Below are 27,178 nucleotides of genomic sequence, written 5' to 3' on the forward strand. Positions count from 1 at the left end.
TACAATTAAAATACTGCCATTATGATGGAAAAAGATTTAAAAGAGCGCTAGGTAAACTTCAAAATTTACTTCAATGTTTGTATCTTACAAATAATTATGTATTACTAAAGTGAGGAAACGTTCAATGAAAAATAGCTGTAAATAGTGCTAGAACATTATTTGTATATTTAGTGTGTTACCTTACAAAAAGAATATTACCAGCACCTTAGTTTAATCTCTGGTGCATTTATTTATTTGCCCAACCTATGGAAGAGACAGAAGTGAATCTGAATTTCAGAGCCCTGTTACCCCCTGTAAAAATGCTTTAACTGACTTGATGGCCTGCCATTTAAAAACAACAAAGAAACAAAAAATCCCAAAAAGTTGTTTCCCAATCAAGACTCAACCAGGAACGTCAAAGCTGAATTTTGCAGCACCCCTTTCCTACCATGCTGTGCCTTACCTTTTCAGAAGGGCGTGAGGTCAGCAGGCAGTGTCACTCTTAGCTTTGCTGTTCCTGGTGTGTGTGAAGTTGCCTTATGTTTTTCTTTAGACTTCAGCTGTTAATTTAAGATGTTCACTACCCTTCCGCAATCTATTTGAAGTCTGACTGCAAATATGCAGTTGATATTATTTAATTTGATTTTTTTTTTAAATAAAGTTCAGGAGAAGTGTCCATTTATAAAGTATTCCTAGTGAATTCCTGTACATAGTGAATTTGATCTGTACATTCTGCTGTTTTTATTTAGTGTTAGATGTATAAAGTTATGGTTATTTCTGTCATTAAATAAACTGGGCTTTGCCATGAATTACTCTTTCAAGCAACTTCTTTTTTTCAGGGGGAGAAAAAAAGTGTTACAGACTTATTTATGCCTCTTCAGTATTTAACCTTCCATATATAGATAGATGTCTGGTCTGAATAGTTCTAGTAACACCTATTTTTTAATTTTTACTTAAGTCTCAAAAAATTAACTTGTATGAGGAAAGGCAACCCCGTGCCCTCCTAAATGGTGTCAGAAGATGGCTGTACAGGGGCACAACGTTAACAAAACATGGTCTGTATTCATACTGAAATCACTTGGGCTGCAAGAGCTCTTGGTGGATGAGGCATCTGCTCAGCCCTCTGACACCCAGCTGTAACCATTTTGTGATGATTTTTTGGATGTTATTTCTCTTGACTTTGGGTGGCAGGGTTGTACAGAAACCAGAAGCAAACATCGTATGATGCTTCTGTCTTGGCCTGTGCTCTGGGATGAATATTTGAGCAGGGGCGGTGGCTTGGAAGTTGTTCTCCGGTGTCACTCTCGTGCCTGAAGGATGAGCCGCACAGCTGCTTCTTGCTCTGGGAACCAACAGTGGCTGGTGCCTTTCCCTTCGCTCTTAGAGCAACTCAATGTTGCAGAAAGGCTGATTGATTGATTACTTCTTGTGCTTCATCCTGATTCCTAAGGGAAACGCTAGGAGCATTTTTGTGTATTAATTCTTCCGTGAGCCCATACAGGTAGTCAAGCTAAGTGGGAAATATATAATTAAATAAAAACAGGAGTTTCAGAAGGCAGGGTGCTGAAGGAGTTCAGCCACTGAACAAATGCGATTCAATAGGGATGCAACTACAGGTGAAAAACAGTGAAGTGAAATGGATATTTTCCCCCCTCTTGGTTTCCACTGGAGCCAGAACCACGTCATTCCCAGCTCGTAAAGGAGGCGCCGTGAATTTCTAAGGCATTGGAATGGTATACACATTTGATATGATAACATTCAGGAGCCAGTCTTACAGCTGCTGCTGACAAGGCAGTGGGAACCTAGCACCTCTCAAGCAGCTCTTTACTGAGACCTTTTCTCCTGCAGAAGAGTTCCAGCTACTGAAGGTGAGGGCCCCAGGTCGCTTTGTTGCCACCCTCGGGCTCAAGGCTGTTGGGCAATACGAGTCTAGCATGACTTCACAGGTACTTTTCAGAAAGTAACGGTTTGTCTTGCACCCCTATAAAAGTTTTGTCTGGAGGGCATTATTTCTTGTCGTAGGTAAAGTGCTCTGCCTTACAGACGGTAACATCAGTATTAACTTACTCAGTGCTTTCAGCTGCGTAGTAGCCCAAGCTCTCCCTGTCACAGCCTTAAATTTTTGCATCTGATCAACAAAAATAAAGCACAGCTTAAGATACTTGCTAGTTTTTGCAGTTACTCTTTACAATACACTGCTGTATCGGGTGCCTGCAATTCCGTATAGCGGAGGTTGGTGTGTGTATGAATGTGAAAGGCCACCACAGTTAGTTACACTTCTTTCACAAAAACAAAGGCTGAATTACGATTTTATAACAAGCTACTGACCATCAGCCAACACTTTACACGCAACCACTATGTTTACAAATTATGGAAAGCTGGGGGAGAAAAAGAGAGATAATTATGGTTTTATTATGACTTGCATTACCTTAAATTAATACACTCATACTGCAAGGACAACATAAACACAGGCTCATGACGTCAAGTTTCAGTGGAGCTCTTGCTACAGAACCACAGACGCTTTATTTGTGCATCCATCCCATCAGGAAATCCAATCCCAGGAACCAAATTTAAGAACTAAGTCACAAGATTAGCAAAGGTTTTTAAGATCTCGCTATATGCCACTGAGTCAAAAAATACATACTCTAATTGCTCGCCGCAACAGTCACTGCCGCTCTCACCCACCCTACCTAGCCTGGCATATACGTATCCGTACTACAAAAAGTAAGCGTGCACTGTAGAGTTTAAAGGTTTGCTTTGGTAACTAAATCTTGCTTGGACTCCCACCACTCCAGACGTTTAAATGGAAGTTCATAAACAGAAATTTAACACGCTATATACAGAGTTCAAGTGTAACAGTTCATGTTTCATGCTTTTAGTTCTATGGATAACTATGCATCTATCCTGAGGCAATAGCTCCAAATTGCTAAACACAAGTAGCTTTCCTAAGCAAGCACGACATAGTTTTTAAGATGCCAATATATCAAAATCAGAGAACAGCAGGAGATCCCTTCATTAATAAAACCAGAAGAAATAAGGAAAGTGTTAATAGTAAACACTATTAAGTAAAAAGCAAATTGTTAATTGTCTGACTTTTATGGTGTTCTACTGTCTCTTGGCAGAGGAACTAGACAAATTGTGGTGACTTTAGAATGTAACCTTCCCTTCTGCAGCTTAAGGGCAAAACTACTCAGCATTCTTCCATTTGTAATTTTATAATTAATTTAAAAAAACCCAAACTCCTTTTGCAGAACACCTTTTAAGGCTACTAACTACACAGATAAAAAGCCGCCTTGAACTTCTGTTGCTTCTCCAAACAGATTTATCTTATCTTACAGCAGCCTAGAAAGAGTTCTAGTTACACCAGTGATTTCCAATAGTTTAGAACCTCAGTTTGCCTCTTCAGGAAGCAGAGGTCACCATTTTCTCAAAAGCTGACTTTTCCTCCAAGTCTCCTCGCAGTGAAAGCTCTGCTGAAGCCACCCCCAGCACACAGAACTCAGCACGGCTGCCCAAGTTCTGACAAGGAGATGCTCTACAAATCTGGCAGACACGGCCATCAAGCGCATCAGGCCTGAACGCAGCTGTGGCTGCTGCTGTGGTGGTCACATTAAGGACACGATGGTTGGTTTTGTCAAAGTTGGCTGGATACTGTAATTGGGTCATCATGGGAGTAAGCCCATGGAATTAAAATAGCATCCATCAGTCACCTTACAGACAGGCTGCTGGGTACTTCTTTCTGCTGATAAAACACAGATTCTGAGAATCTGGACAGTGCACCTCCTATGCTTTGAAAGGAATGAAGTGAGGTGTGTAAGGGGCTACACCCAGGATTGCCTGAAACACTGCCACACTAGTAGGTGACTGCATTCTATTATTTAAATTTTGTTAGCATTAGATGAGTTTGGATCCATTCACGACCCAGCAGGCTCAAAAGCAGCCTAGCTGCAGGGTGGCACAGGGAAGGTTACTGGATAACTACTCGTATCTTCACCTAACGTCTTTGAATGTTTTGCAGGCTGCTCAGGTGCTAAGTAAAGCTTTACTGCTAAGCAAGCGCAAGCCTTCTGGGATAAAACTGCACAAGTTACATGGACAGACATTTCAACCACTGATACGTATACATACCTTGCTACACTAAGCAGCTAAAGGTCTCAGCGTATCTCCTGGAAGCACTTAAGACAGCTAAATCAGGCCATTTACCACAAGTTTTAGGATTCCCAAGTATTCCTAGAAAAAGAACAAAAAACCCCACCACCACCACCTCCCAAGGCTACCTTCATGCAAAGACCATGACTACTGCAACAAAAGCCTAGAACTTCAAGTGAAGTTCTAGCTAACACTTGCCTTGACAATACTTTTCAGATCAGTTCTTTCCTGCAAGTGTCAGACATTAAAGCCACCCTCGTAGCTACAAGATCAAGCTCGTTAGGCACTCAGTCCCAAGTGGATTTAGGCCATCCTGATCGATTTTCTTCCATGAAGCACTGGAAGGAACAGAACTCATACACTGAGTGAGGCAGATCTCTGCTCACCTTCAGCTGAGATCCAGAAGCTGCTGCAGTCTCTCACAAGGTCTAGGATTACATTTATTGACCATGGGAGTAAGTAAGATAAATATAACTTTTGCTCTCTCAGTTGCATGGAAGTTATTTCCGAGCGTGTCTGCTGTTCTGCCTAGCAACTTCCTAAAGGATTCTGAAGTACCAGGAAATTCCGTTGAAATGAATGTCTACTTCAGCCAAAGATGTGGAAGACATTGTTGGTGGCAGGTTAATTAAAAAAGAGTAGGTCTCAAAGGCATCCTCTTATTCTTACTCAAAGTTCCCTTTTGCTTTTTACTAATACAAGTGACTGAGACAGCATCAAGTAACTACTACGGAGCAAGATAAAATAGTTATTCACTGTGAGTTACCACTACCTTTAAGGGATTTATTTCAACAAACATAACCACATCTGATAAAAATAATTGAAAAGTAAATTCTTCATTTTGCCTTGCCTTGTTCCAGTAATGCCCAAATCAGTTTTGGAAGTCCTGAAAGTCAGTTTTGAAAGTGTGCTGTGTTTTGTTTTAAATAAACCAAAGATTTCTGCTATGGAAAAAAAAAATAATGTATACGTTTTTATGTGACGTTTATAACAAGGCTTTTAAAGAAAATAGTTACAGGTATTCAACTGCATCAGACTTCAAAAGAAAAAAGATTACACATACAATACAAAAATACAAAAAAAATATTTTTTAGAACTTACAAACTCAAAAGACTAAGTGGTCAGAGCTTTCCTAAAATAAAAAAAAAACCAAAACAAAACCACTTCAAGATGCACTTTCCTTTCTGCACTTGCAGGTTCAACTTTAGCATGAAAAAAGGTTTTAGAGGCAGGATGAAAGCAATTAACATATTGAATTTAAAACCAGTTCCAGGCTGAAATTAATTTAGTGGTTGACAGTATCAGGTATTTAAGTATAAAAAGAACCTGATGTTTGTTGCGGGGGGTGGTATGCTGTTAATAACTTTTTGTTTAACCAGTTCTGCTAGTAAAATGTTTTTAAAATAGGCAATCTGAATTAGACTGAAATTTAGACAGTCCTTACTTGGTCTGAAATCCTACAGCGCTGTTCCACAGTATGAAAGCTAGGAAATTAAACTGACCAGACTAATGTCATTGTTGACAATTACTGCAAAAGGCAGACCAGTAGGAAAAGGTGGAGTTTTATTTCTGAAGTTGACACTTGTTAGAAGCATTAGGACTGCAAATACAGTATTCTTTAACCTGATAGTGTCCACTGAGGTCACAGGCATGAAGGCATTTTGTTTTAAATAGCAAGGCAGGGAAAGTGCATCTTAGATTTTTTTCATCCTTAAGCAGTGAGTTACCGATTTTTGGTGTGGCTTTTATTCCTTCTAGGCATAGTAAAGAAAAATATTTCAACCAAACGTGAAGCTTAACGTACATTAGCTTGTCTTTTTGGTGGTGGCTTTTGTGTACCACAAGGAGACGCTAACAAGCACTACACAAGGCTAATGATTTAAGAAGAGCACACTGAAAATACTCATTTACCTTTGTAGTGAATATTCTTTACAGACTGTATCTAATATACAGACAAGGCCCATTTCCTTAGGATGAAATAGGCCACAGAAGGTTACACATCCTACATGAAGTTTTAAACAAAATTAGAGCTAAGTTATCAGAGCCACTCAGAGCAACATAATTCCTAGTTTGCAGAGACTTAACAAAAGGTGACTGCAGGGAGAAAAAAATCCAGATTCTTATTATTTCCTGCATAAGTTTATATTCAAATTAATAGTCCAGTAACACTTCTAGTACAAGACAATGCTCACTTTCTTTAGCGGTATTCCTAGGAGTCAACTGTTTCTCCTGTTACAAAGAGGGAGCCAGAAGTGAGAATGCCAGAGCATTCAATGTTTACCTGATTAAAGAGACAGTAACCTTTTTCATCCACCTTAATCAATCACTGACAAAAAAAAAAAAAAAAATCTTAAAAAGGTACCACTCCAATTTCTTTATTATCTGTAACCTTTTGAAACTAATCACATGGAACTACAAAATTAGCAAATGCCTTGAAATCTGTATACAAAACATAAATTACCTCTAATTTCAAACTCAGTTATTAGTGTACCACTCAAAATCTTAAAAAAGTGGCTCCAAAGATAGTCTTATACCATTCTTAAAAAAGGAAACTGTTCCTTTAACGTTACACCCTCCCCTCCCCCCAAACACCCAGCTCTCAATCCGCATCATTTAGTTATTTTCTTGGTCATGGACATTTCCAAGATGAGATTTTATATTTCGTTCCCATAGCTTCTGGTTGTCAGAAAAACCATGCTTTCCTTTATTGAAGGAATTTGGTCCTGCTGAGGTTGGTGTATCCCTGTGAAAAGTAAAACAAGATCAGTTGAGAAAGTCAGTTCAACTATAGTAGCTTGTGCAACATGACACTGAAAACACAAAACACCAATTTCAAGTCCAACCTGCTGCCAGAAACTATCACACATTTCTTTCTTTTCCGTTACATCAGGAGTCCTCGCTATTAGCAACTCTAAGTTGGCCACAGAACTGATCTCTGTAGCATGTTAAGACAGAGCGATGAGATGGGGTAGCAGAGGAGGTGGGAGTGGCAGTAACTGCTGCCAGCTGTGAAGAATTTGTTGCAAGGGCTACAAAATTGAGGATCTACTGAACAGTAGCGAGCCTCCAGGGAACTGATTTTAAAAGCAGTCTATCATGATAAACACCTTTTAAAATACACATGCTCAAAAGTCATCCCTAACTTAAGTGAAGCCTCCTCTGAAAATGTCCCTATTTATTTTAGGATTGGCCCAATACTCAAGTTTCTGGCAAGCAGAAGAATTATATATATTTGTTTTAAAAGTAAACAAGCTATTCTTTGTCTTCCTGAAAGAGATGATTCTCATCTTCCCCTTGCACAGGAGTTTAAAAATCTGAGCAGACTACCTTACTTCAGGGCATTTTATAAAATGGAGAACTAGAAAGATACAAAGTTTAGCTGCAAGCAGGAACTCCCACCTTTTACCTTTCCAAGAAGAAACCTAGCTTCTACTTAATATAGAATCAGTTTCTTCCTCAGGAAGAAGGCAGCAAATAAGGCTCAAAGTGCCAATGTAAATGCACTACTTTTAACGTACATCTGAAACATTAGAAAATATCTGTATTAAAATTTTCTCGTTTCTGGAGAAACACTTTTTGAACCTATTCTATCTTCCTATATTTCTAAACAATCTGCAAGATCTGACCTGTGCTCAAGAAGGTATTCCCACACACTCACCCTTCTCCAAAACATAGTTAGAAGGTGACCTACCTTCCAATGTTCTTCATGCGCATCTTGGCTTCTGGAGGCATTTCTTCCGGTTCACTCTACAGAGAGAAAGGAGGTTAGAGTGTGGCTGGTGGCTATCTTTTGAACATTTCAAATGCCTGACTAGATAAAGTATGGACTACAGCCCTACAGGAAAGCAAAGTGACTTAGGACAGAACAGAGGTTCTACAAGGTTATAGAAAGAAATACAAATTCCTTTGTTCACCTCTGTGTAAGACAGAGCAGTAACACAACAATAAAACATTTAGCAAACCAGAAGAAGCACAACTTCTCTTCGCCTCCCCTTTATCAAGCCCAGAGAAAGCAACCATTAATTCAAATTATGTTGAGCATCTCGTTTTCAGGGAAAAGTTATCAGCACTTTAATGATTTCTTGAACGAACACAGAGATACAAAGTTGTACATTCTTAAACAGAAACACAAGAGTTGTTTCTAGGTTGAAAATCCCTGACATTTATGTAAAGAACCTTAAATGACCCACTCTCTCTGCCTAACTCTAACCCGCAATGGTACTTTAAGTTGTGTTGATCACTAGCTTATTACTCACATCTTCATCTTCATTGAAAGCTGCTGCTACAGAAAGGGTTTTTGGAGCAAGGGTTGGAACAGGCTCTTTAGGCTTCTGAAAAAGACCAAATGCACAAGTAAAGTAAGTCTACTAACTCAAAAAAACTAGGCTTGCTATTTTAAGTATTTTGGTAAAATGAAGTCAAACATCTTCACTGAAATGGGCAATGAGGGGGGAAAGTGTTTTTGTTTGAGTCAAGAAGATAAAGGTTTCTCTCTAATTAAAAAGGAAAATGGCTGTTCATTTGTGTGTGATACACTCTGAAAAGCAAGTTGAGCCCTCTCATATTACAATTCCCCACAGCAAGTCTTAACTTTCTAGCACACTGCAGGGGTATGCAGCCACTGGTGCATGACACGAACAATTAAATCAGAACCTGAGCAAGTTGTGGTATTCAAAATTTTACTATGTCACTGTTTCCATTATTCTTTTGGAGTATTCTCATCCATCAATGCCAGGAAGATGAATATGTTTATTTTCTTGTCTTTTAACAACTTAACAGCTTTCTGGCTTAAAACAATTCAACGCTTTTTAACTAGCATCAGTGTGCATCACAGTCCGATTAATATAAGGCTCCTTTAAAAGGTACTATTTTGATTTCCAGTAAATACCTTCCTCTATTTAAAGTGTAAGAAGCTATCAAATTCACAACTGTTACATGTAATACAGCAGAGATATCAAAAGTAACTTCGAGACCACTAAGAAAGCATTGAGTCATCAGTAACAGTTTGCTTCTACAGTAATCCCAATTATGTAAATCAATCATAAACAGTGCTTCTTCCATTTAGACTTTATTGGTGATTATTTCATATACACTCATAGTTTCAAAGCTGATACTGCAACAGAGTCTTTATGCGACTGTCTACAGCTATTCCTCACCAATAGCGTATAACACATAAATAGTGTGCCATTTTTTAAAGCATCAGGAATGGGTAACATACTAAGGGAGTAAATATGCCTAAAAAGAAACAGGGTAAGTTTCAGTGCTGTCCAATCTGGTGCACTGTCAGTCACCCACTAAATTCAATGGGCCAGAAATCCTGAGACAAATTTATTGCCCCTGGAAGCATCTTTCTACATGAGAAATTGGAGCTTGCTAGTGGCTCAGAGAAGGCAGCTTTGTCAATTTTTCCAAAGTCTGAGTTGACCTGATTGCATTTATACCCTAGAATGCTGCCAGCCCACAGCTCCCTCCCATCTCAAAATAACAGAGCACTCTTTTAATCTTTTGCAGATCCGTAAAATGCTGGCATTGCAGGTGCAAGCCGTTCATGATTGCAGTTTGAATTTAATCCAGACAAGGATTTATAATGTATCCATCACAGTGGTACGTGGGAAGTGTAAATGAACTGTATTAAATAGAGAGGCAGCATCTGGCTTGTCCTTGCCCAAGCTAGGGGCAGAGGACTACTTTCGTAGTAAAGAGAAGCATCAGATTCACATCTGAACAAGCACAAGGATACCTTGTACTGGACAATAAAGGGGATCAGAATTCCTAGGAACCTATGTAATGAAGCCTCACCTCTTGCATATAGTATAAATGAATCATACCGACCTTGCGAAGAACAGGCAAAGTCATTGAAAAATAAACTATAGTTGCCCATGCTAAAATAAGATCTTTGGAGTGGAAGACAACCTATTAAGCCATCTAGGAGAGTACTTGCTTTCTTGTAGCTTTAAGCATCCTATGCAATGACGCTCCCAGCACTCATCTCAAAGTAGCCTGAACAATTTAACAAGTCTGGTCATTTCCCTCAGGAAATCATTCCAGACTTATCAAATCTCATTACAAAATTATTCTGTATGTTCAAAGATCTACAGTTGATTTCAATCAAGCCTTATGCTTCCTGAGACAACTGACCTGGTATTAATCAACTTGAAATACTTACACATGCATGACTATCTGGCTCTGCAATGCTTTCTTAAACTTTATCCAAGTTACACACATGTAATTCAAGCCTTTCCTTCTACAAGGAAGCCTCCCCAATTTACTTTCCCCTTTGCCTCACTTCCCTTAAAATTAAAAGCCCTCAGACAACTTACATTTGCTCCTAGTTTGATGGATATTGCAGATGCCTTCTTTGCTGTCTGACTGCCTATGGAAAATCCAAACTTGGACATTTTGGCAGGAGCAGGTTTTGTGGTGAAGTCTTCAGCTTCTTCATTAGCTGCCCGTTTCTCTGCGCTGCGACTCGAACTTTCTCCTCCATTACTGGAAGAAACAGTCTTAGTTTTCACAGGTTTTTCTGCCTCTTCTTCAGGTCCTGGTGAAGTCGAAACAACTTACCAAGATGAGCTATTTTTACTGAGCAGATTGATGGGAGCAGCAACCTCAAAAAGCATTATACTTTGGGTGCAACAGGTAAGGTGTTTTTAGTGACAGCAGTTTCCACCAATGTACATTTAGTGGACAGCAAAACACAAAGAGGAGAAGAACCTGCAAGCACTCCACTACTTGTAAAGAACTTCTTGTGTATGAGCCAGGAAAACAATCTTGAAGCACCATCTCTTTATTTAGTATGGAAGTCAAAGTTCATGTAGTAAATTAAATGTAGATGACTAAATCTTTTTAGGGTTTAAGTTGCCATAGATAAGCTTTCATAATCAGAATCCCAATTCCAAATCTAGAGTAGATAATCTAAGTTAAAATTAATTCTACTATATTTCTACACAAACATGTCCATGCCAGTCTCTAGGCTTGTCTGGCACAATGCTAAAATCATGGAAGTGACTACAGTGAGGCCGGCTGTCTCAATCATGTTTCAAGTCACTGCTTGTCCGCATCTCATCTGTAATAAATCTGCCAAGCTCTGCTTGAGGAAGGAATCAGCACTAGAAAAACATATATATATATATTTCATCTTTTCTGGTTTTGTATAAAGTCATGGAAAACACAGCAGCCAAACAATGATCCACAGAGAAAAAACACTCAAATCACATTTTCATTCCTATATACTCAGCTTCTTCAGCTATACCAAGAGACAAAGGTGTCCTTGGAAAACTCATACTGAACATATTAAATGCTTCAGCAAAAATACCTTTCTCTGCTGCTGCAATAAGCAAATCACTGCAGTAGCAGAAGGAAAAAAAAAAAAACCAAACCACCACACATTGGGGAACGGACAGGAAAGTGCTCATACTATCAGCCTAAGAAAAACCAGAGCTAGCACTAGGTGCTCATTATATCAAGCAGAGAACAGGACCCTCCATGCACAGCAGATTCAGACCATAAGGGGAGAAAGCTCTTTGCACTGCTCTCTAACAGCAAAAAGCTATTAAGAAAGATAGAGCAATGGGAGAGAAACTAGTCTGAACTGGAGGTCAGCAAGATTGTCGCTCTGAGAAAAAAAGGAAGCAAACAACATCAGTGGAAAGAAAAACTTGGGACACCATCTATGTATATTTTTCTGTATTTCCCAAATCATAAGCAGCAGAATATACCCTTTCTACCCCACTCCTCTAGCTATCAAGATAATAAGTGATTGGAACAAAAATGGTTTTATTATTCATTTTTGGAAACATGGCAGATCGCAAAAAAACCCCAATTAATAACTTTAAACAATTTCACTCTATTAAAAAATGGCACTGGTCTGCACCACTAAAAATTTGACCCAGAAAATATAGATATAAAAGCAACAAACAAAGGAGGAAAGAGAAACAAGCAAAATTTACACAAGTGACCTTGGTACCGGTTGCTGTTTTAGCACAGTTTTCCAAACAGCAGCCTGCAAAGCTATGAGAAGCTCTTTACAGCTAGTCCATGAATTCACATTAAACAGAATATTCAATTACAAGTCCAGTCTAGGTACGCTATAGACTGCAAGGTGATTCGAGGGTAGGTAGAAGATTCACTGGCCTTAAAAGTGTTGGAACCATGGGCCTAAAAAAAGTCTTTGTTTTCATAAAATACAAAATCCACAGCAGCCCAAATCTCAGGGCACACTGGACCAGGGCAGGTTCCTAAGCTAATGACAGCTTGAAGCTGATGATAGCCTGAAGCTAATTACACTACAGCTTACTTCTTTGCCTGCAAATTCTAGAACATTGCTAAGCACAAGATGAAGCCTAACACAATCTACCCACATCTGTTTTCTCTCCACAATATTAAATAGCTTCTTTCTCAAAATTAGCTCCTGTCACCACTGCATTCTGAATGTTACTTCTACTAGGCTCCACTTAGGACAAACTGTAAACTGCTGAAAGAAAGAGCTTCCTTGCAAAAACTCTTACTTCCTGAAGGACCTATAAAGGGTGTAGGACAACTGGGGTAGGTGGGGAGGGAGCCCTTGTGCTGTTCTGTTTCTGCAGGAAACAGTTAGAAATGCAGACATGTATTATCCATTAAACAGGTGTCTCCCATCTCCCATGCATATATTTTTCAAGACATTCAGGCTTCTTTATTATTTCCTAGAGATCTCAAGGAGGTCACGCTTCACCTACAGAAATCACCAGTACTATTTCAAACACTAGTCTGACCGGTGCTGTTTTCATGGATCACAGTAATAAAAAGCTGTGCTACTTCACAGATGAGTTTTTCTCATGAGTATCAACAAGCTATGTAAGAAGACAACTTTCACTATCTAGGAGGTTTAAGTGACAAGACTGACAGTGCTAATTGCACAGCATTTCAGGATCTCTTGCCCCTGGGAGTGCGACCATTGGTGGTGGTGGGAACAAACCAGTCACAACTTAAGTTAACTTTAAGGTAAACCCCACTGATCTTGGCAAAAGCTAAAGACTCCAAATTGCTTTCAAAAATCATCAGGGAGTAACTATCCTTCCTTAGGGCCAACATACTATAACTCATTAAGATCATGTTCCAGCACACCAAACAGTACACAAGATGGTATGGATACCTCAAATACTGATGCTGTCCAGTTACTGTATCAGTAATACAAAAAGAACCCCAAAACCCCAACCAACCAAAAAAAAAACCACACCCAAAAAACACCCCAAAAGAGAACCAAGAGTCAAGGAACTACCTAAAATCAGGTATTGCTGTCCATATGTTAGTGATTATCAGATGTAACATTCACGGTTGAGGCTATCCTAATTGGTTTACAAGCTTGATTTAATCTTTTAACAGATCAGAGAAATGCCCTATGCTTACAAATATACTTAAACCAAAAAACAGGAAAAGGAAGCTTTATCTTTGCAAAAACACTGTCATCTCAATTTTAAGTCAGTGGAAGAAAGAAGAAAAGAAACATATGATTAAAAATTTTAGGAGAACTGTTAATAAGCAGTACAGAAGATGAGAGGAATATCCAATCATAATATAAAACCAAACAGAAAACTTGCAAATTGCTGCCAAGCAAAAAAACCCAGGATGCTTAAAACGGCAGATAAGGAATATTAACTGTACCTATTTTTAAAAGGTACCACAGCTGTTAAAAGCTAATCTTTAAGGCGTTGTCTTCATCCGCGCCAGCAGCAACAATCAAATTTCTCTCAATACAGGGCAGAACTACTCCGTATATTTTTTACGGAGAGAAAAATAACGCATTTACGTGCACAAGGAGAAGCTATTAGATTTTTAAAAAAGCTCCTCTAAGGCTGAGACTAACCCTCAGGCGTGAGGACAGCGGGCCCAGACCTCGGCCTCTCCTCCAGCGCAGCCCCTTCAGGCCCGGGCCGCCCCCTCTCCCCGCAGGGCCGGGCACGGCACGGCACGGCACCGCACGGCCCGGCCCGGCCCGGCCCGGCCCAGGCCAGGCCAGGCTCTGCCCGGCCGGGGGCGGCACCCCTGGACCCCCCACCCCTGGACGACCGGCCCAAGCCCCCTGCCCACCCCGCAGCTACGCGGCGAGAGGCGCTTCATGTTCACCTCCTCCGGGCTGCGGCCGCTTCGCCTTCTCCCCCTCAGCTCTGCCGTCCGCCATTTTCCCCCGCCTCCGCCTCCCGCGCCGCGCATGCGCGCCGCCCCGCCGCGGCTCTTCCAGCCCTCGGCCCTCCCCCGACCATAGAGAAAGAGCGGGCACAGGCCAGAGCGGCCAGGCCGGCCCCGCCTTCCTCGGCGCAGCGGAAGTGACGAACCGGAAGCTTTCCTCTCCAGGCCGGCTAGGAGGGCGGGAAAGCTTCGAGTGACGCTGTTCTGACGCGCTTCCGGCGGGTAGGCCCGGGCGCGCAAAGGGCGAGCGATGTGCCGCTGCGCACGTGGGAACCGCTTCCCTCCCGCGGGGGCTGAGGCTCAACGTCACCCCCCTCCCCCGCTCCCCTCAGATGTCATACGCAGAACCCCTCCGTCACCGGTGTTCGGAAGAACCACATCTGCACGCAGCGCTGGCAGCTGCCACACTCACGGGCACATCTTCCCCACCGCTCGTGGTTTAAAAAATTACCTTCTGTGTTTCACCAACATGAGCTCAAGCGAGCAAGGACGTCATTTTTTTCCTCCCCAAAGCTAAAACTAGTTCACAGCTCAGAAGAGGCTGTTTTTATGGAGAAAGAGCTAATCAGAGGAAGCACGCCCCAGCAGCACGCAGCTCCGTGTGGTCTCTTCCTCACGCGAGGAGAAAGGGGCTGTTTGACACCGCCCGGTCCGAGGGCTCGACGGGGAGCCGGGGGGAGCAGCCCTCAGCCACGCCTGACGCACCACCCCGGGACGACGCTTTGCGGACCACCCAGCCTCCTGCAGCCGAAAGGACACAGGTCTTTCTCCACGCCAGGGGTTCTCCACGGCCGGAGGTCCCCGCGCTTCACAGGCGGCGCAGGGCAGTACGGGGGTAGTGCATCCTCTGCCTTCTGACCCCTCCTCGCAACAGGGAATGGATCATCGCTAACCCCGGGAATATTTGGGGGCTACTCGCTGAAATTACATTCACAGTTTTTGAATTTTCAGTACAAAACCCACCATCTGCCATCACTGACTTCAAGCATTGGGGTACTCAACTAGATTGAATCAAAAAGATTCAAGCATGGGTAAAAGCACCAAAAAAATCCCTCCTCCTCCTCCAGACAGCAGAAAGAACTGTATTTAACAACATGCCCACTGCAGCTCTGCAGCCTGAACGCAGACTTTCACAATCAATACATTTTCAGCTGTCAGAAATACTAAAAGGCGCTCTGCTCCTGTAAGTATTTACTAACAGGACTGTTTCTCATCTCAAAACTTCCAGCATTTTGGGAAATCTCTGTTACACGGACTGAAGACACAGGCATTCGGGGATAAATCTTACACAAAAGTACATAAGGTATTTTTTGGTGGGGTTAAGAAAATTTGGATTATTCCTTCCAAACAGGGACTTGATTCGTGCCAGATAGAACACCCAGAAACAAACTGTGCAACTCCCCAAACTCATGCTAAGTTTAAACCAATTGTTTTTAGCTCAGCTACCAAAAGTCAGTTCATCTACACACCCAAAGAGGATCCAGGAAGGAACAGGGAAAGGTCTCTCCTATTTCCTCTTAGCTAATCTTTTAGAACACAACTGTGGACGGCCTCCACCTGCAAACCCAAAGCACTGAGGTATTCTCTGAAGAACAAGCTTTGCATTCAGTTGCAGTCACCCTTGTCCCGGCATGACTCAACTGAATAGGTTTACATTCTTTATACAGAGTAATTTTTTAGAACAGATTATCTCATTTCTCTTACATAATTTCAGTAATCTGTGAATAAATTCAAACAGCTGGAATACTAAGGTAATTTTAAAAAAAATCCCTAACAACAGTCCTTTCAACCTTGACCAAAAAAGGCATTTTTAGAGATACATCGCTTTATATATTTCCAGAAGTCACAAGAAAGTGGAGCATTCAAGGGCATAGTTTGCTCGTTAATAAATCATCCTCCTTCCCATCACTCTACTTTTGTGTTAGCTTCTTAGAGTAGTTCTTGGCAAATTGCTTTCGTACCTCTTCCTGTCTCCTTCCAAGTTTAAGTGTGTTGATCAGGTTTAAGGTTTTTTTCAGTTCATGCACAGGCTTGCTTACAAAGCCGTAATACTTCCTTTTCGGAACAAATTCCAGAGCCTTCTTCCAGTCTCCAGTATCTTTTAAGGTTAACAAAATATGTGTCATTTGATCCAGTGTGAGATTTTTGGCGCCAGTATTCCAAAGCAAGTACTTCTCCAGTGGAAGGGCCGCAGTGTCCAGCCCCAGTCGCTTTGCCCGTGCTAAAGAGACTCCTGTTTTTATGCTCTTGTCAACCATTGACCCGACAATATAGATTTTATCGTGATCGAATGTTTTCATTACTTTGGGTGAATCAGCAGTCAGATAGATAAGCTTATCCTTTGGAAAGACTTTGGTGTAGCACTGGTCTGTCACGGTGATAAGCAATTTGCCCCACGCCTCTCTATAATGCTTGACAAATTCCTTATGATAGAGGCTGTTGTCTTCTAAGTTACAGAAGTGGATGTGGAACGGATCCACAGATCTTCGATTGCACCCTTCACTTAATACTATCTGTCTCACTGTATTTGCAACTTCTCGGATGGACATATCTTTTTCGTAAGACATGTCAAATACTAGAGGTTGGCCAAAGATCATAGACTGAGCAGCCCTCCAATTGTATGCTCGATCCATAGAGTTAGCCCACAAACATACGAATGAACTCCTTTTGGTCTCATCAGTTTTTGAAGCTCGCTCTTGTGTTTCCAGCCTCCTTTCCCTTTTCTCATCCATCTTTCTTTTGTCGCTCTTCTTGTAAAGTTCTTTGAGATGCAAATATTTTAAATACTTCTTTTTGGCTGACTTGGAAGGACATTCCATAAAGGTTTTCAGCTGTTCTTCACTGATATTTTCTGGAACTGATCTGCCAGCTAGTCTCCACATCTCCAAAGTCTCACGTGCCTGAGCCAAAGTGGAAAGCTCCTTATTCTCAGGGACAGTCTCACTAACTTCTTGCAACCCAGACTTCATTACCTTCTTCCACGAATCTAAATCTAGTTTTTCTGAGGGATTGCATGAATTGTCCTGCTTCAGGCAAAGTGATAAACTCAGAGTTCTACTGAGTGGAAACAAATCCTTTTTCATCCCATGTTGTGCAGCAAATGGAAGGACAGAACTTCTTACAATTTTTTTCAGAAGCACATTAGCCGACTGCATACTTAAGACATGTGCTCTGTTCAAACAGTTATCTGCAAAACACCAATAAGAGGGGAAAGAAACTTGTCAGAAATCATGAAGAAAACACACACAGATTTTCATTCTTAGTAACACTGACAGACAATAACTTACTTCTTGGAGAATATTAGAAATTCCTGCTTCCACTATTACTTTTCTACTGTTTTCTAAATAAAAACAGCATATGTGGCACTGCTGTGAGAAGACATGGTTAGCTCTGCTGCCTAAAACAGCTATACTTACTGCAATTCAAGATGTGGTCGAACAACCTATAAGTATTGTCTGAAAACTATTTAAATTGTCCGTATCATATGGCAAATAAGAACCTTCGCAACCAAAGCAAGCAAAACGATGCATGGAGACCAAAAATATTTTTATATACGTCCAGAGATGCCTACCTAAGTTACTTATACTGTGAAAATGGACAAGATGCCTCATCTTGTAACATTTTCTGAAACAACTCTGCATCACAGAAGATCACATATTTGCTTTTACCATTACATTTTGGGAAAGTTCTATTGGCAAACCTCAGTACTAAAGTTTTTCCTCTTCTATTCATTTCCACATTGCAGGTCACTGGTACTACTGAAACTACCAATGCTATAGTTTTGCTAAGCCAACACTACTGCCATTGAAGGCACTCTTATGTCCCCTGAGCCCCTTGTTCCTGGCTCCCTCAGCAGTGCAAGCATTCACATGGCCGCACTATGAGCCAAATCAGAGAACTGATCTTAGGGACACCTAACCAGGAGGTGGAGAAAGGAAAAAAAAGCTAGTTATCATCTCACCCAAATGAGTTTCCACGCCCGATTCACCAGACACCTCCTAGAAAGAAGAGAAGATGGAAGAATAAACAACTAGTATAGGAAAAGACCATCTTTCTTCTTTTTGCTAAATTGCCTGTGAAGTTGATATTGGCACATAAAGCTAAGGACATGAAACCCACAGTCCCATTAACTTCATACACATTTGTATTTAAAAGGTCTGAAAAAAGAAAAAAAAAAAAAAAAGCATGTTTAATATTTTCCTTGTCCTATGCAAAGCTACTTAAGTAAAATCAGTGAAGTTTCAGTGTTTGAGAAAACATGATTTGGCCAAAACATAAAAATTAGCTCCAAGTTTTAAAAGCAAAATTCACAGTCTCCCTAATAACTTACCACCTGAAAATAATTTGATACACAGAAGAACAAGTTAAATCTAATTTTGGGGTTATATATGTATACCTGCCCAGATAAAGAGCCACAGAAAGATCAGCATATTATTAGGAAACATTATATGAACTGTCATGCATTTTACGATACTGTAATTGGTCAAATTGGTGATTGACCTTTCATTTTCTGCTGCCATTAAGATAAAATGAACAAAAAAAGGTCTAATAAGTGTTACAACAGAGATGTTCATAATCTTACATTTAAGTGTTAAAGACACTGGCAAAAGTAATAATCAAAAAAGTATGTTGTCCAGCTTGGAGAAATCCAGGTATCAGTTCCTCAATTAACTTACATTACTGGAGCTCCAATTAAGTCAATAGTTGAAAGGCAGATTTACACAATCAGAATACTTGATGACAGCTTTTGATAAAAGCCAAGTTACCTTTCAGTGTGTCCAACATGCATATGCTACCATGTCATTACTGCAAGAATTACTCTTGGAAGAACCTAGATTTGTAGGGCTGAAAATATTTTTCCGGGTTTTTTTTTAAGCACGATTTCACTGTAACTAATCCCAGGAACAGAAAGGTCCTTCACTGGTATTTCAGAGGCTGAGTAATTTGGTTACTTCCCCCGGCACAAATGCCTACACACGGCTGCCCGCAGGCCTGACCCTGGTACAGCGATGCGGGCCGAAAGGCCGCCTGAGGAGCGCGCCAGACCAGGGTATGCAGCGATGCGGCTCTTCCAGAGACAGCGGCACTACCCGCTCCTTAACAACTTTTAACCCAGCCCACAACTGAACCGCGACATGCCTCAACGCACCGCGCTGCGGCCCACAGCCCTCCCGGGGCTCCCCCCTACTGCGGCGGGGCCCGGCGGGGGAGCGCGGCCTCCGGGGCACCGCGCCGCAGGCCCGACCCGCGCCCGCCGAGGAAAGCCGGGCTGGGCGGCAGGGCAGGGAGGTGGAAGGGCGCTCCCAGGGTCAGCGGGAGCCACCAGCGCGACGAGGCGGGCAGCGCGACGGGGCACCTCCGGCGCCCCGGGCCCGCGGGCGAGTCTCTCGCCGGTACCCCCCGGTGGCGGGAAACACGCGGCGGGAGAGGCCTTCCCCTCCAGCGGCTGCGGCTGCGCCCGCACCTGCCCGAGCTCCGGCCGCGCTCCAGCCCGCCTGGCCTCCGTCTGGTCCCACCCGGGAAGGGAGGGCGGCGGACGCGGCTAACGACCGCCCTGTGCCAGCGCCGACCCCTCCGCCATCTCGAGCTCACCTCAGGGGAAGGGGCCTGCGCATGCGCAGGGAGGGGCCGATGCGCCGCGCCGTCTTGTCCGGGCGCGGCACCGTCCTCGGGGTTCCGCGGCTGCACGGCGAAGGTTCCGCTTCTCTCTTCTCCCCCCGCCGCAGGGCCCTGCGGGGTGCGGCGATCCCCCGGGGCAGGCCCGGGCCGGCGGCACGGTCTGCACCGGGACCCGCGGGGAGCCTCCGGGCCCCGAGGGAGGGCTGCCGGGGCGAGGCCTCGCGGGGGGACAGCCGTTACGGGTGGTGGCGGGGAGGGCTGCGGCCGGGCCCTGCCGCCCTGCTGGGCTGGGGCTGGGGCCTGAGGGGTTTGTCAGCCCGGTGTGGTGGTCGGCGATTTATTTATCTTTTTTTTAATAGCATAGAGAAGTTTCGCTGGTTTTTGACCCAGATCTTTTTTCCTAACCGTCAGGTAGGGATTTTAGTGGAAGCCGTGGTCTGACAGGATGAGTTTTCTGCTGCCCAAACTGACCTGTAAGAGGGAGGTGGATCAGGCAATAAAAAGCGTGGCCGAGAAGGTTTTGGTTCTCCGGTTTGGAAGAGATAACGATGCTGTTTGTCTGCAGCTCGATGATATTGTAAGAGCAATTTTTTTTTTTTTTTTTTTTTTAAAGACTGCTAGTATAGGTGTTGCATACAAGAGAATGTCATGCTGCTTTTGGATAATACGGTGTCTCATGAAAATTTTGGCGACAATTAAATGCAAAATTAAATAATACTATATTCATAAAACGGTTTGAAAATTAAACAAATGTTTATGTTATTGTAGTGGGTGTACGAAGTGCTTGAAGTAGATAAGACATTATATTCTAGCCCTGCTTAAACTGATAAGACATAAGGGAAATGGGCTTTATAAAGTTTGCCACCCTTTCTCCTCTTGTGTCTCTATCCATTTGTCATCAGTGTTTCTCACTCTTTTCAGCTTGCAAAGACAGCTCACGACCTAAGTAAAATGGCAGTCGTTTACCTGGTGGACGTGGACAAGGTTCCAGTGTACACCCAGTATTTTGACATCAGTTATATTCCATCTACTGTATTTTTCTTCAATGGACAACACATGAAGGTTGATTATGGGTATGTCATCCTACCTGGCATTATCTATGATGTCTGTAAGAATTATCAGTCTTTCTCTATGTTACCATGTCTGGGGAAGGTAATGCTTGAAAACTATAATGTTGTTACCAGCATCTGCACTGAGAACTCTGTAGGAAGCCAGAAGAACGTAAAATTAAGAAGTATTTTGAAACATGCTCTGACTGTGTCAGCTGTGAAACATGCCTGACTCTGCAAAAAATAGTATGGTTAAAGTCTTAGACATGACACTGCACCTTTTTGGACTTTGGAGGTCACAGTATACTCCTGACTCACTTATGCCGTTAACAGTGTGATTCATTCTTTCAGAATGACCCAATCAAAACCCCTAATTTCATTATGTATCTTTTCTTGTCTTTAGGTATTTTTGCTCTGAACACTTCAACCTTACAATTCTACCTTTATCTTACACTTATATTTAGGTCTCCAGATCATACCAAATTTGTAGGAAGCTTCAAAACAAAGCAAGACTTTATAGATCTGATTGAAGTGATTTACCGTGGAGCAATGCGTGGAAAGCTTATTGTGAGAAGTCCTATTGATCCCAAAAACATTCCTAAATACGACCTTCTCTACCAAGGAATTTAATGGGTTGACCTGAGATAAAGAATTACGGAAATGGCCGATGTTCTAGATCCCTTTTTTTCTTCAAGCATTTCTAGCCACCTCTGACACCGTGGGACAGTTTGAGCATTTATGTTGAAGGATCATATTGGTCTCCTTCTGAAGACAGACATTCTGTCACCTCGCAGTTCTCTTGTAAATAAAGCTACATGTTCATGCATGGAATTCACACAAGTGACTATTCTTTGAGTTGCATGCTGACCAGCACCTACAAAACAGGTAGGTTGTACACATCCTCAGTGACGACATCTCCAGTGCAACTTTCTTAAGTGAACTAAAGCACCGTGTAGTCTATTAATTGTCTATTTAGTACCATTTTTATTCAGATGCAATAACAGTAAACCTATCTTTATTTAAAAAGCTATGCTCGCTCTCAAGAGCATTCAACTGACCGTGCCTTTACAATGGCATTTTACACTTTTACCCATTACTGGATAATGGGACGGAAGCTTTTTCAAACAGTATTAGAGACTAAGGAAATGTGAAATGGATATCAACACAAAAGGGAAGTTGACACTGTCTTTTCTCTGGCACCCAGTATTACTGTTCAACAATTTTTTTGACAGAGATGGGAACTGAAGTTGTAGGACAAGGTTTTGTCATCCTTCAAAGCTCTTTCGCAGCCACTGAACACTTTTAATTCCCACAGGATTAAACTGGAAATTCAGAATAACCATTTTGTTTACATTCACTTTAAAGGTTATTTGACCTTCTTCTTGTACAAATTGCAAACCTTGAGTATGGACATTTCAAAACTGTCTCTATTTCCCACCGCTGCCTAAAATTAAACAGCTGAGAGAAAACAGCAATATCATTTTTTGCATCAGTTTGGTAATTGCAGGTTGCTAGAGTATTGTATTTCTATAGCAGCTCATGCCCAGTAATCTCACTGGCTTAGCTGGCTTTAAAATGGAAATTACTTTAGCTCACTATATCATGTTTGGGGCATACCATCTCTCACTGGAGGGAAGGTAGTAGTATATAGTTCCTTGAATTATCGTTCAACTTAACGGTAAACGTTTCGAGGAGGAAGGTGGATGTTCCAGCTCCTGAAAGATTTTAAACACTATATGGTATATAGTGGGAAGGAAATAGATCCTTTACATGCTTTTTGTGTTCTGGATTTGTCCTTTTGTTGAAAGCTATGCATTTAAGAAGCAAGTGTTTTCCTGATAGATTAGTCTGATTATAGAGCCATAACTGCAGAATGTTTATTTAAAAAATGATACAGATAAGAGTTGATATACCTTAACATCTTTAGTTGGTGCAACTTTAAATTTCACAGCTAGCTGAAGGGTTGCGGCTTAAAGCTTTCAACAATGCACTTCTTTCCTAATAATTAACTTGTATCTGTGTGTTTGTCAAAACCAAAGAAACTAGCTTCAAACTTAGAACTGGAAGTTGCTCCACAGTGAGAGGAAGGTCCGTAGATGACTGAAAGGTGCAGGGGCAGTTATGAAAGGAAGAGACCACTATCAAGAACAAATCAGCATACCTTTATTTATTGCTTCTCTTCTTACTTGTTCTGCTTCTGGTTGCAACAGGTGAATGCCTAAAGGCTGTTGTGGTCTTTGCTTTCAGCGTGCTCTTCAGGTACTTAAAGACAGCATGTAAGCAGCAGGAGGGTGCTAAACCACACTTTTCCGTTCCAGCAGAGACAGTAGGACAATTCAGTTTCACGAGAGAGCCCACAGCTTTATCTAGAGGCTTACGGTTTGACACCCATTCACGGCAGTATTTCTGTATCCATTCTTGTATTTGTGGATCGCTTCTAGTCTGGTGCTGCGTGTTGTGCATGGAGTCAATGAATGCCACAGCGTACACTTTATTCATTACCTCCCATTTTCTCTGCACCAGCAGATCGACGAACACCAAGCCACCATAGCCATGGGCAATGAAGGCCACGTTCTTGGCTGCGCACTTTGAAATGAAGTGATCCCATACATACATGGTATGCTCCTCGGGGCTGCTGCTGCCCCTCTTGGGGATCCACCAGACGGACTGTGTAGAAGTCAGTGCTTCTTCCCTGGTAGAAAAGCTTAACCTCTCCTTTTCAGTCTTCAGATCAACAAAGTTGTCATTGGGATTCAGTACAATCACTCCCCCATGGCTTTGAAGGGCCATTTTGATGAATGGTATTTGTGTTCCATGCCCCAGGCCTTCGCTGACAATCGTCCTTTGCCCCCACTGTCCGGCACAGAAAACTCCACGGTCTTGAAGAAGGACGATTAGGCTAGAGGAACTTGTTAGTGCATTCTCGCTCATGAAAAAAAAACTTCTCGGTTCATCCTCTGTGGCATCAGTAGGAATATAAACTTTCTGCAGCATGCAGACTTTTTCCAGGAGCTCATAAACATATTGGGTAATCAAATGTCCCAAAACTTGATAGCGTTTATGATTCTGCTCATGGGCATTCTTGTAATAATTGAAAACAAAGGACTCATTTGTATCCAGATGCCTCAGTTCCCCTTTTATATTGAAGTCGTACTTCAGTTCCTCTTGATACTCTGAACCCTCTATTAGTTTCCTGAAGCTTAGTTCGTGCTGTATTTGTAACCACTACAAATTAAGAAAACTGTGTCAATGTAGCGATAGACTTCCATACCACACCTGCATAAAGAACACCTATTGTATTAGAATTCAGATTTAAAAATGGTTACAAACAAAATACTCATTGATACAGACTATCTCTTGGTGGTCTGTAGTAAAGCAGCTGCTTGTAACACCTCTCACAGATTTCGGTTGCTAAATTCCAACAGCAGTACATTAATACTAATCTCTCCAGTTGTTGGTTCATCCTTGCAAGCACTTGCCACGTGGAAATTGTGGAATGGATGACAATAAGCTAGCCACTGTGATCCAGGAACAGGAGAAAAGAAAGTCCATGCAGCAAACTTCCATGAGATTAGATTGAGGTCTCTAGTTTCAGCTAAGATAATTTTTCAACTTGTATGACGGATCAACTGATAAGAATTATACCAGGAAGTGGTTTTCATGCAACTGAAAAACTAAGCTTATCATAACCTTCTGTTTTCCTGGTAGCTCTTCAGTTTACTACTGATTGTCCCTGGCTGTAGAATGGTAAACATGGGCTAACCTTTGGTGTGGTTAGAATCCTACTTTTACAGGTTTTTTGTCCTAACAGCAGAGATTTGCAAGCATTAAATTCCCACAATTATCAGTATTTTTAAAATTAATTTATCATCTTAACATAGTAATTTTGTTTTGGCAAATGGTTTATATGAAGTTATATTTGGCAAATACATAGGTACAAGCTACTATACACCTTTAAATTTTTCTTGCCGACCTAACGGTGTTTTTTAGAACAGAGTAAATCACATTCTGACTATGTTAAAACTCATTATATGATCTGATAAAGCTGATTACTAGGATAGAAAGTGACCTGAAAATCTTCATGTAAGTGACTTGAGTTGGAGCCCGACTCCTTCATGGAATGCAAATTTCCTTGAGTAAGCTGCTTAGCATATTGAAAATTATTTCTTACACTTGCAAATTAAAAAAAAAAAAAAAAGTTCTTTGCTTTTCAACAGAGCAACACCAAATACATTTTACTTTTGAGCAATCTCCATTGGGTCAGAGATGTTAAGTCATCTCTTCAGGGTCATTCCTGTCTTCTGATTAATAGAGAGTAGGCTAGAAAATGCTGCCTTCTCCTTTTTTATGTCATCGAGTAAGTACACATAGAAAAGGGAAAAAAATCAGATTCTATGATACATAAACTATTTACTGTCTTGCCAGTTTCTTGGAATGGAAACAGCACAAAGAAGTTGCAAGTGCATGTGTTCATCTATGATTTTTTCATTCTGTAGGAAGGCATGAAAGACACAAAGGAGATGGGAGGACAGCCTGTTTGCAATACTGCTGAAATATGGGCAATTCACACAAAAGAGGTCATATTTAGTAGGGAGGAAGCTACCCATATTCATGTTGTTTTCCCCATGCAATGAAGCAGGAGAAACATGGACATAGTTTAAGCAAAGATGTCTGTGGAGAAAGGTGAAGCACAGAGGAAGCATTCCACAACAGTTAGGAATAGGTAAATGCAGTTTCCTCCAGAGTGGCATGCTGTCCAGAACTTCTCTCAGTCCCCTTCTCTCCTCACCCCTAAAAAGCTGGAGACTGTAGTTTCCCAAGATAGTATGAACAGGAAGTTACTCTGCTCTTACTTCAGCTACTAGCAACAACATTGCTTTTTCAGTTCCAAAACAAAACAAGGATACGTGATTCCAAATTAAACCCTGCATATGTAATATTGAACACCTACTTAAATATCTACCTTACAAAGCATTGTAAAAGGCTTCTGAAGATTTCAGGAAACAGAAAGAAAAAAATACAGTTTTACATCAAGCATAGGTATGACTTCTCTTCCTACAATTGCCTTCAAGGTGTGAACAGAAAAGTTTTGAAGCAATTTAGAGTGGGTTATCACTTAAAAGTTCGCTTGAATAGCGCCTTAGAATCATATACTTATCAGTCTGGAGAACTAATTTTATTGTAGTTATGCCATTTATAGAATTAAAAACCAGCAGTTATAGATTGTTCTAGATACAGCTGCATAATGCATTTACTTCTTTTTGGCAAATGTACATTCTAAATCAGTGATGACTGCTGCTTGTGCTTTATTGTCTATATAAAAATGCAATATTCAAGGGTGTTTATTCTGGCAGCCTTTACAATTGCTATTTTTATTTTAAAAAATTACTGGGGGGGGGAGAATCCCTCTTTCCCTTCCTCCCACATTTCTGTTTGGATTGTAAGATTCTTCAGCTGTAAATTTGGCTAGTGATTGTTACAGCAGTTGGCATATTTGAAACACTACTGCAGTATTACTCTTTATGAGATTTTCCATTTGAAAACCGTTTCCTTTGTTCCAATAAAGCCCAACGTTACCGTATGCTCTCCTGTAAAATCTGTCATCATCACAGAGGGAAGTCTTTTTCACTCTGGGATTGTAGGCAATTTCTCTGCATGAAAGAAAATAAACCCATCTTAGTTGAGGTTTCATTACTTTATGTACTTTATTCTGGGGTGTATCTATGAAATGTGTCAGTTGCTGATAGATGAGGCCATCTAAAGCGTTTCAACGAGAGTTCCAAGCTAGCATCTCGCGTTTGTAATTCACACCTGACCCTAAGGTAAAGCTAAACCTCTTGGGCGTGAAACGAAGAAGTTCTCAAAACTAGCTGTGCACAGCTTCCCGTTACTTGATATAACAGCACTCCCAAGAGGACAAAAGAGAAAGCTACACCCAAAACTTACAATTCTGAAGCTGCCCTGAAAAAAAAAAAAAAAGAAGAAAAAAAAGCAGCACCCACCGCAAAACCCCACAGGCCGGTCTTTGTTTCCACTCGGCCGTGGGAGGATTTCCAAGGCCAGCGGCTGAACCCGCGGCGGCAGCCGAGGTGAGGAGGGCGCTGCCCGCCGCTGCCGGGGGCGCCCAGTCCTGCCCGCCGGCTGACCCTCCCCGCCGGCGGTGGCAGCAGCCGGGCGTGCGCGCTGCCCTCGGCTGGCGAGGTTCGCCCGCCGCC

The 27,178-nt window shown here is 41.8% G+C and overlaps 4 protein-coding genes across 6 annotated transcripts; 1 reads left to right on the plus strand and 3 right to left on the minus strand.

The window, feature by feature from the left end:
* Nucleotides 1–4,641: 4,641 nt before the first annotated feature.
* On the minus strand, nucleotides 4,642–14,287 carry PCNP (PEST proteolytic signal containing nuclear protein). 2 transcript variants are annotated; one of them, XM_059818269.1, is made up of 5 exons: nucleotides 14,233–14,287; nucleotides 10,449–10,669; nucleotides 8,385–8,459; nucleotides 7,820–7,875; nucleotides 4,642–6,871 (listed from the first exon to the last, which is right to left on the minus strand). In XM_059818269.1, the coding sequence occupies exons 1-5, from the start codon at nucleotides 14,285–14,287 to the stop codon at nucleotides 6,742–6,744; spliced, it is 537 nt and encodes a 178-aa protein (XP_059674252.1). In that variant the 3' UTR covers nucleotides 4,642–6,741. The 2 variants fall into 2 exon arrangements, with proteins under 2 accessions (XP_059674252.1, XP_059674257.1); XM_059818274.1 differs by lacking the exon at nucleotides 14,233–14,287 and adding an exon at nucleotides 10,693–11,122 and having other exon boundaries at nucleotides 10,449–10,617.
* A 1,589-nt stretch (nucleotides 14,288–15,876) lies between these two features.
* On the minus strand, nucleotides 15,877–19,906 carry TRMT10C (tRNA methyltransferase 10C, mitochondrial RNase P subunit). 2 transcript variants are annotated; one of them, XM_059818260.1, is made up of 3 exons: nucleotides 19,888–19,906; nucleotides 18,257–18,293; nucleotides 15,877–17,482 (listed from the first exon to the last, which is right to left on the minus strand). In XM_059818260.1, exon 3 carries the CDS (start codon nucleotides 17,448–17,450, stop codon nucleotides 16,206–16,208), a length of 1,245 nt encoding a protein of 414 aa, XP_059674243.1. In that variant the 5' UTR covers nucleotides 17,451–17,482; nucleotides 18,257–18,293; nucleotides 19,888–19,906; the 3' UTR covers nucleotides 15,877–16,205. The 2 variants fall into 2 exon arrangements, with proteins under 2 accessions (XP_059674243.1, XP_059674239.1); XM_059818256.1 differs by lacking the exon at nucleotides 19,888–19,906 and adding an exon at nucleotides 19,760–19,831.
* Nucleotides 19,907–19,964: 58 nt separating this feature from the next.
* TXNL4B (thioredoxin like 4B) lies at nucleotides 19,965–21,768 on the plus strand. The gene is made up of 4 exons (XM_059824464.1): nucleotides 19,965–19,990; nucleotides 20,326–20,491; nucleotides 20,836–20,987; nucleotides 21,428–21,768. The coding sequence occupies exons 2-4, from the start codon at nucleotides 20,360–20,362 to the stop codon at nucleotides 21,591–21,593; spliced, it is 450 nt and encodes a 149-aa protein (XP_059680447.1). The 5' UTR covers nucleotides 19,965–19,990; nucleotides 20,326–20,359; the 3' UTR covers nucleotides 21,594–21,768.
* Nucleotides 21,769–23,126: 1,358 nt separating this feature from the next.
* Nucleotides 23,127–26,594, minus strand: LOC104262751 (ARB2 cotranscriptional regulator A). The gene is made up of 2 exons (XM_009819197.2): nucleotides 26,541–26,594; nucleotides 23,127–24,188 (listed from the first exon to the last, which is right to left on the minus strand). The coding sequence occupies exons 1-2, from the start codon at nucleotides 26,568–26,570 to the stop codon at nucleotides 23,127–23,129; spliced, it is 1,092 nt and encodes a 363-aa protein (XP_009817499.1). The 5' UTR covers nucleotides 26,571–26,594.
* Between the last annotated feature and the right edge of the window lie 584 nt (nucleotides 26,595–27,178).

The sequence above is a fragment of the Gavia stellata genome, chromosome 1 (assembly GCF_030936135.1).
Source record: "Gavia stellata isolate bGavSte3 chromosome 1, bGavSte3.hap2, whole genome shotgun sequence".
NCBI classification, from domain to species: Eukaryota; Metazoa; Chordata; class Aves; order Gaviiformes; family Gaviidae; genus Gavia; species Gavia stellata.

Bases quoted from the DNA above. Each gene is read 5' to 3' on its own strand.
- PCNP (XM_059818269.1), bottom strand. From the start codon at position 14,287: ATGGCGGACGGCAGAGCTGAGGGGGAGAAGGCGAAGCGGCCGCAGCCC. The intron at 8,460-10,448 runs GTAAGTTGTCTG...GGTCTTTTTCAG, and splicing joins CCATCAAACTAGGAGCAAAT to AAGCCTAAAGAGCCTGTTCC. The intron at 7,876-8,384 runs GTGAGTAATAAG...TTCTCTCTGTAG, and splicing joins CTTTCAATGAAGATGAAGAT to AGTGAACCGGAAGAAATGCC.
- TXNL4B (XM_059824464.1), top strand. From the start codon at position 20,360: ATGAGTTTTCTGCTGCCCAAACTGACCTGTAAGAGGGAGGTGGATCAG. The intron at 20,492-20,835 runs GTAAGAGCAATT...CACTCTTTTCAG, and splicing joins GTCTGCAGCTCGATGATATT to CTTGCAAAGACAGCTCACGA. The intron at 20,988-21,427 runs GTATGTCATCCT...ACTTATATTTAG, and splicing joins CACATGAAGGTTGATTATGG to GTCTCCAGATCATACCAAAT.
- TRMT10C (XM_059818260.1), bottom strand. From the start codon at position 17,450: ATGCAGTCGGCTAATGTGCTTCTGAAAAAAATTGTAAGAAGTTCTGTC.
- LOC104262751 (XM_009819197.2), bottom strand. From the start codon at position 26,570: ATGATGACAGATTTTACAGGAGAGCATACG. The intron at 24,189-26,540 runs GTAACGTTGGGC...CTTAATTTGTAG, and splicing joins ATTTTACAGGAGAGCATACG to TGGTTACAAATACAGCACGA.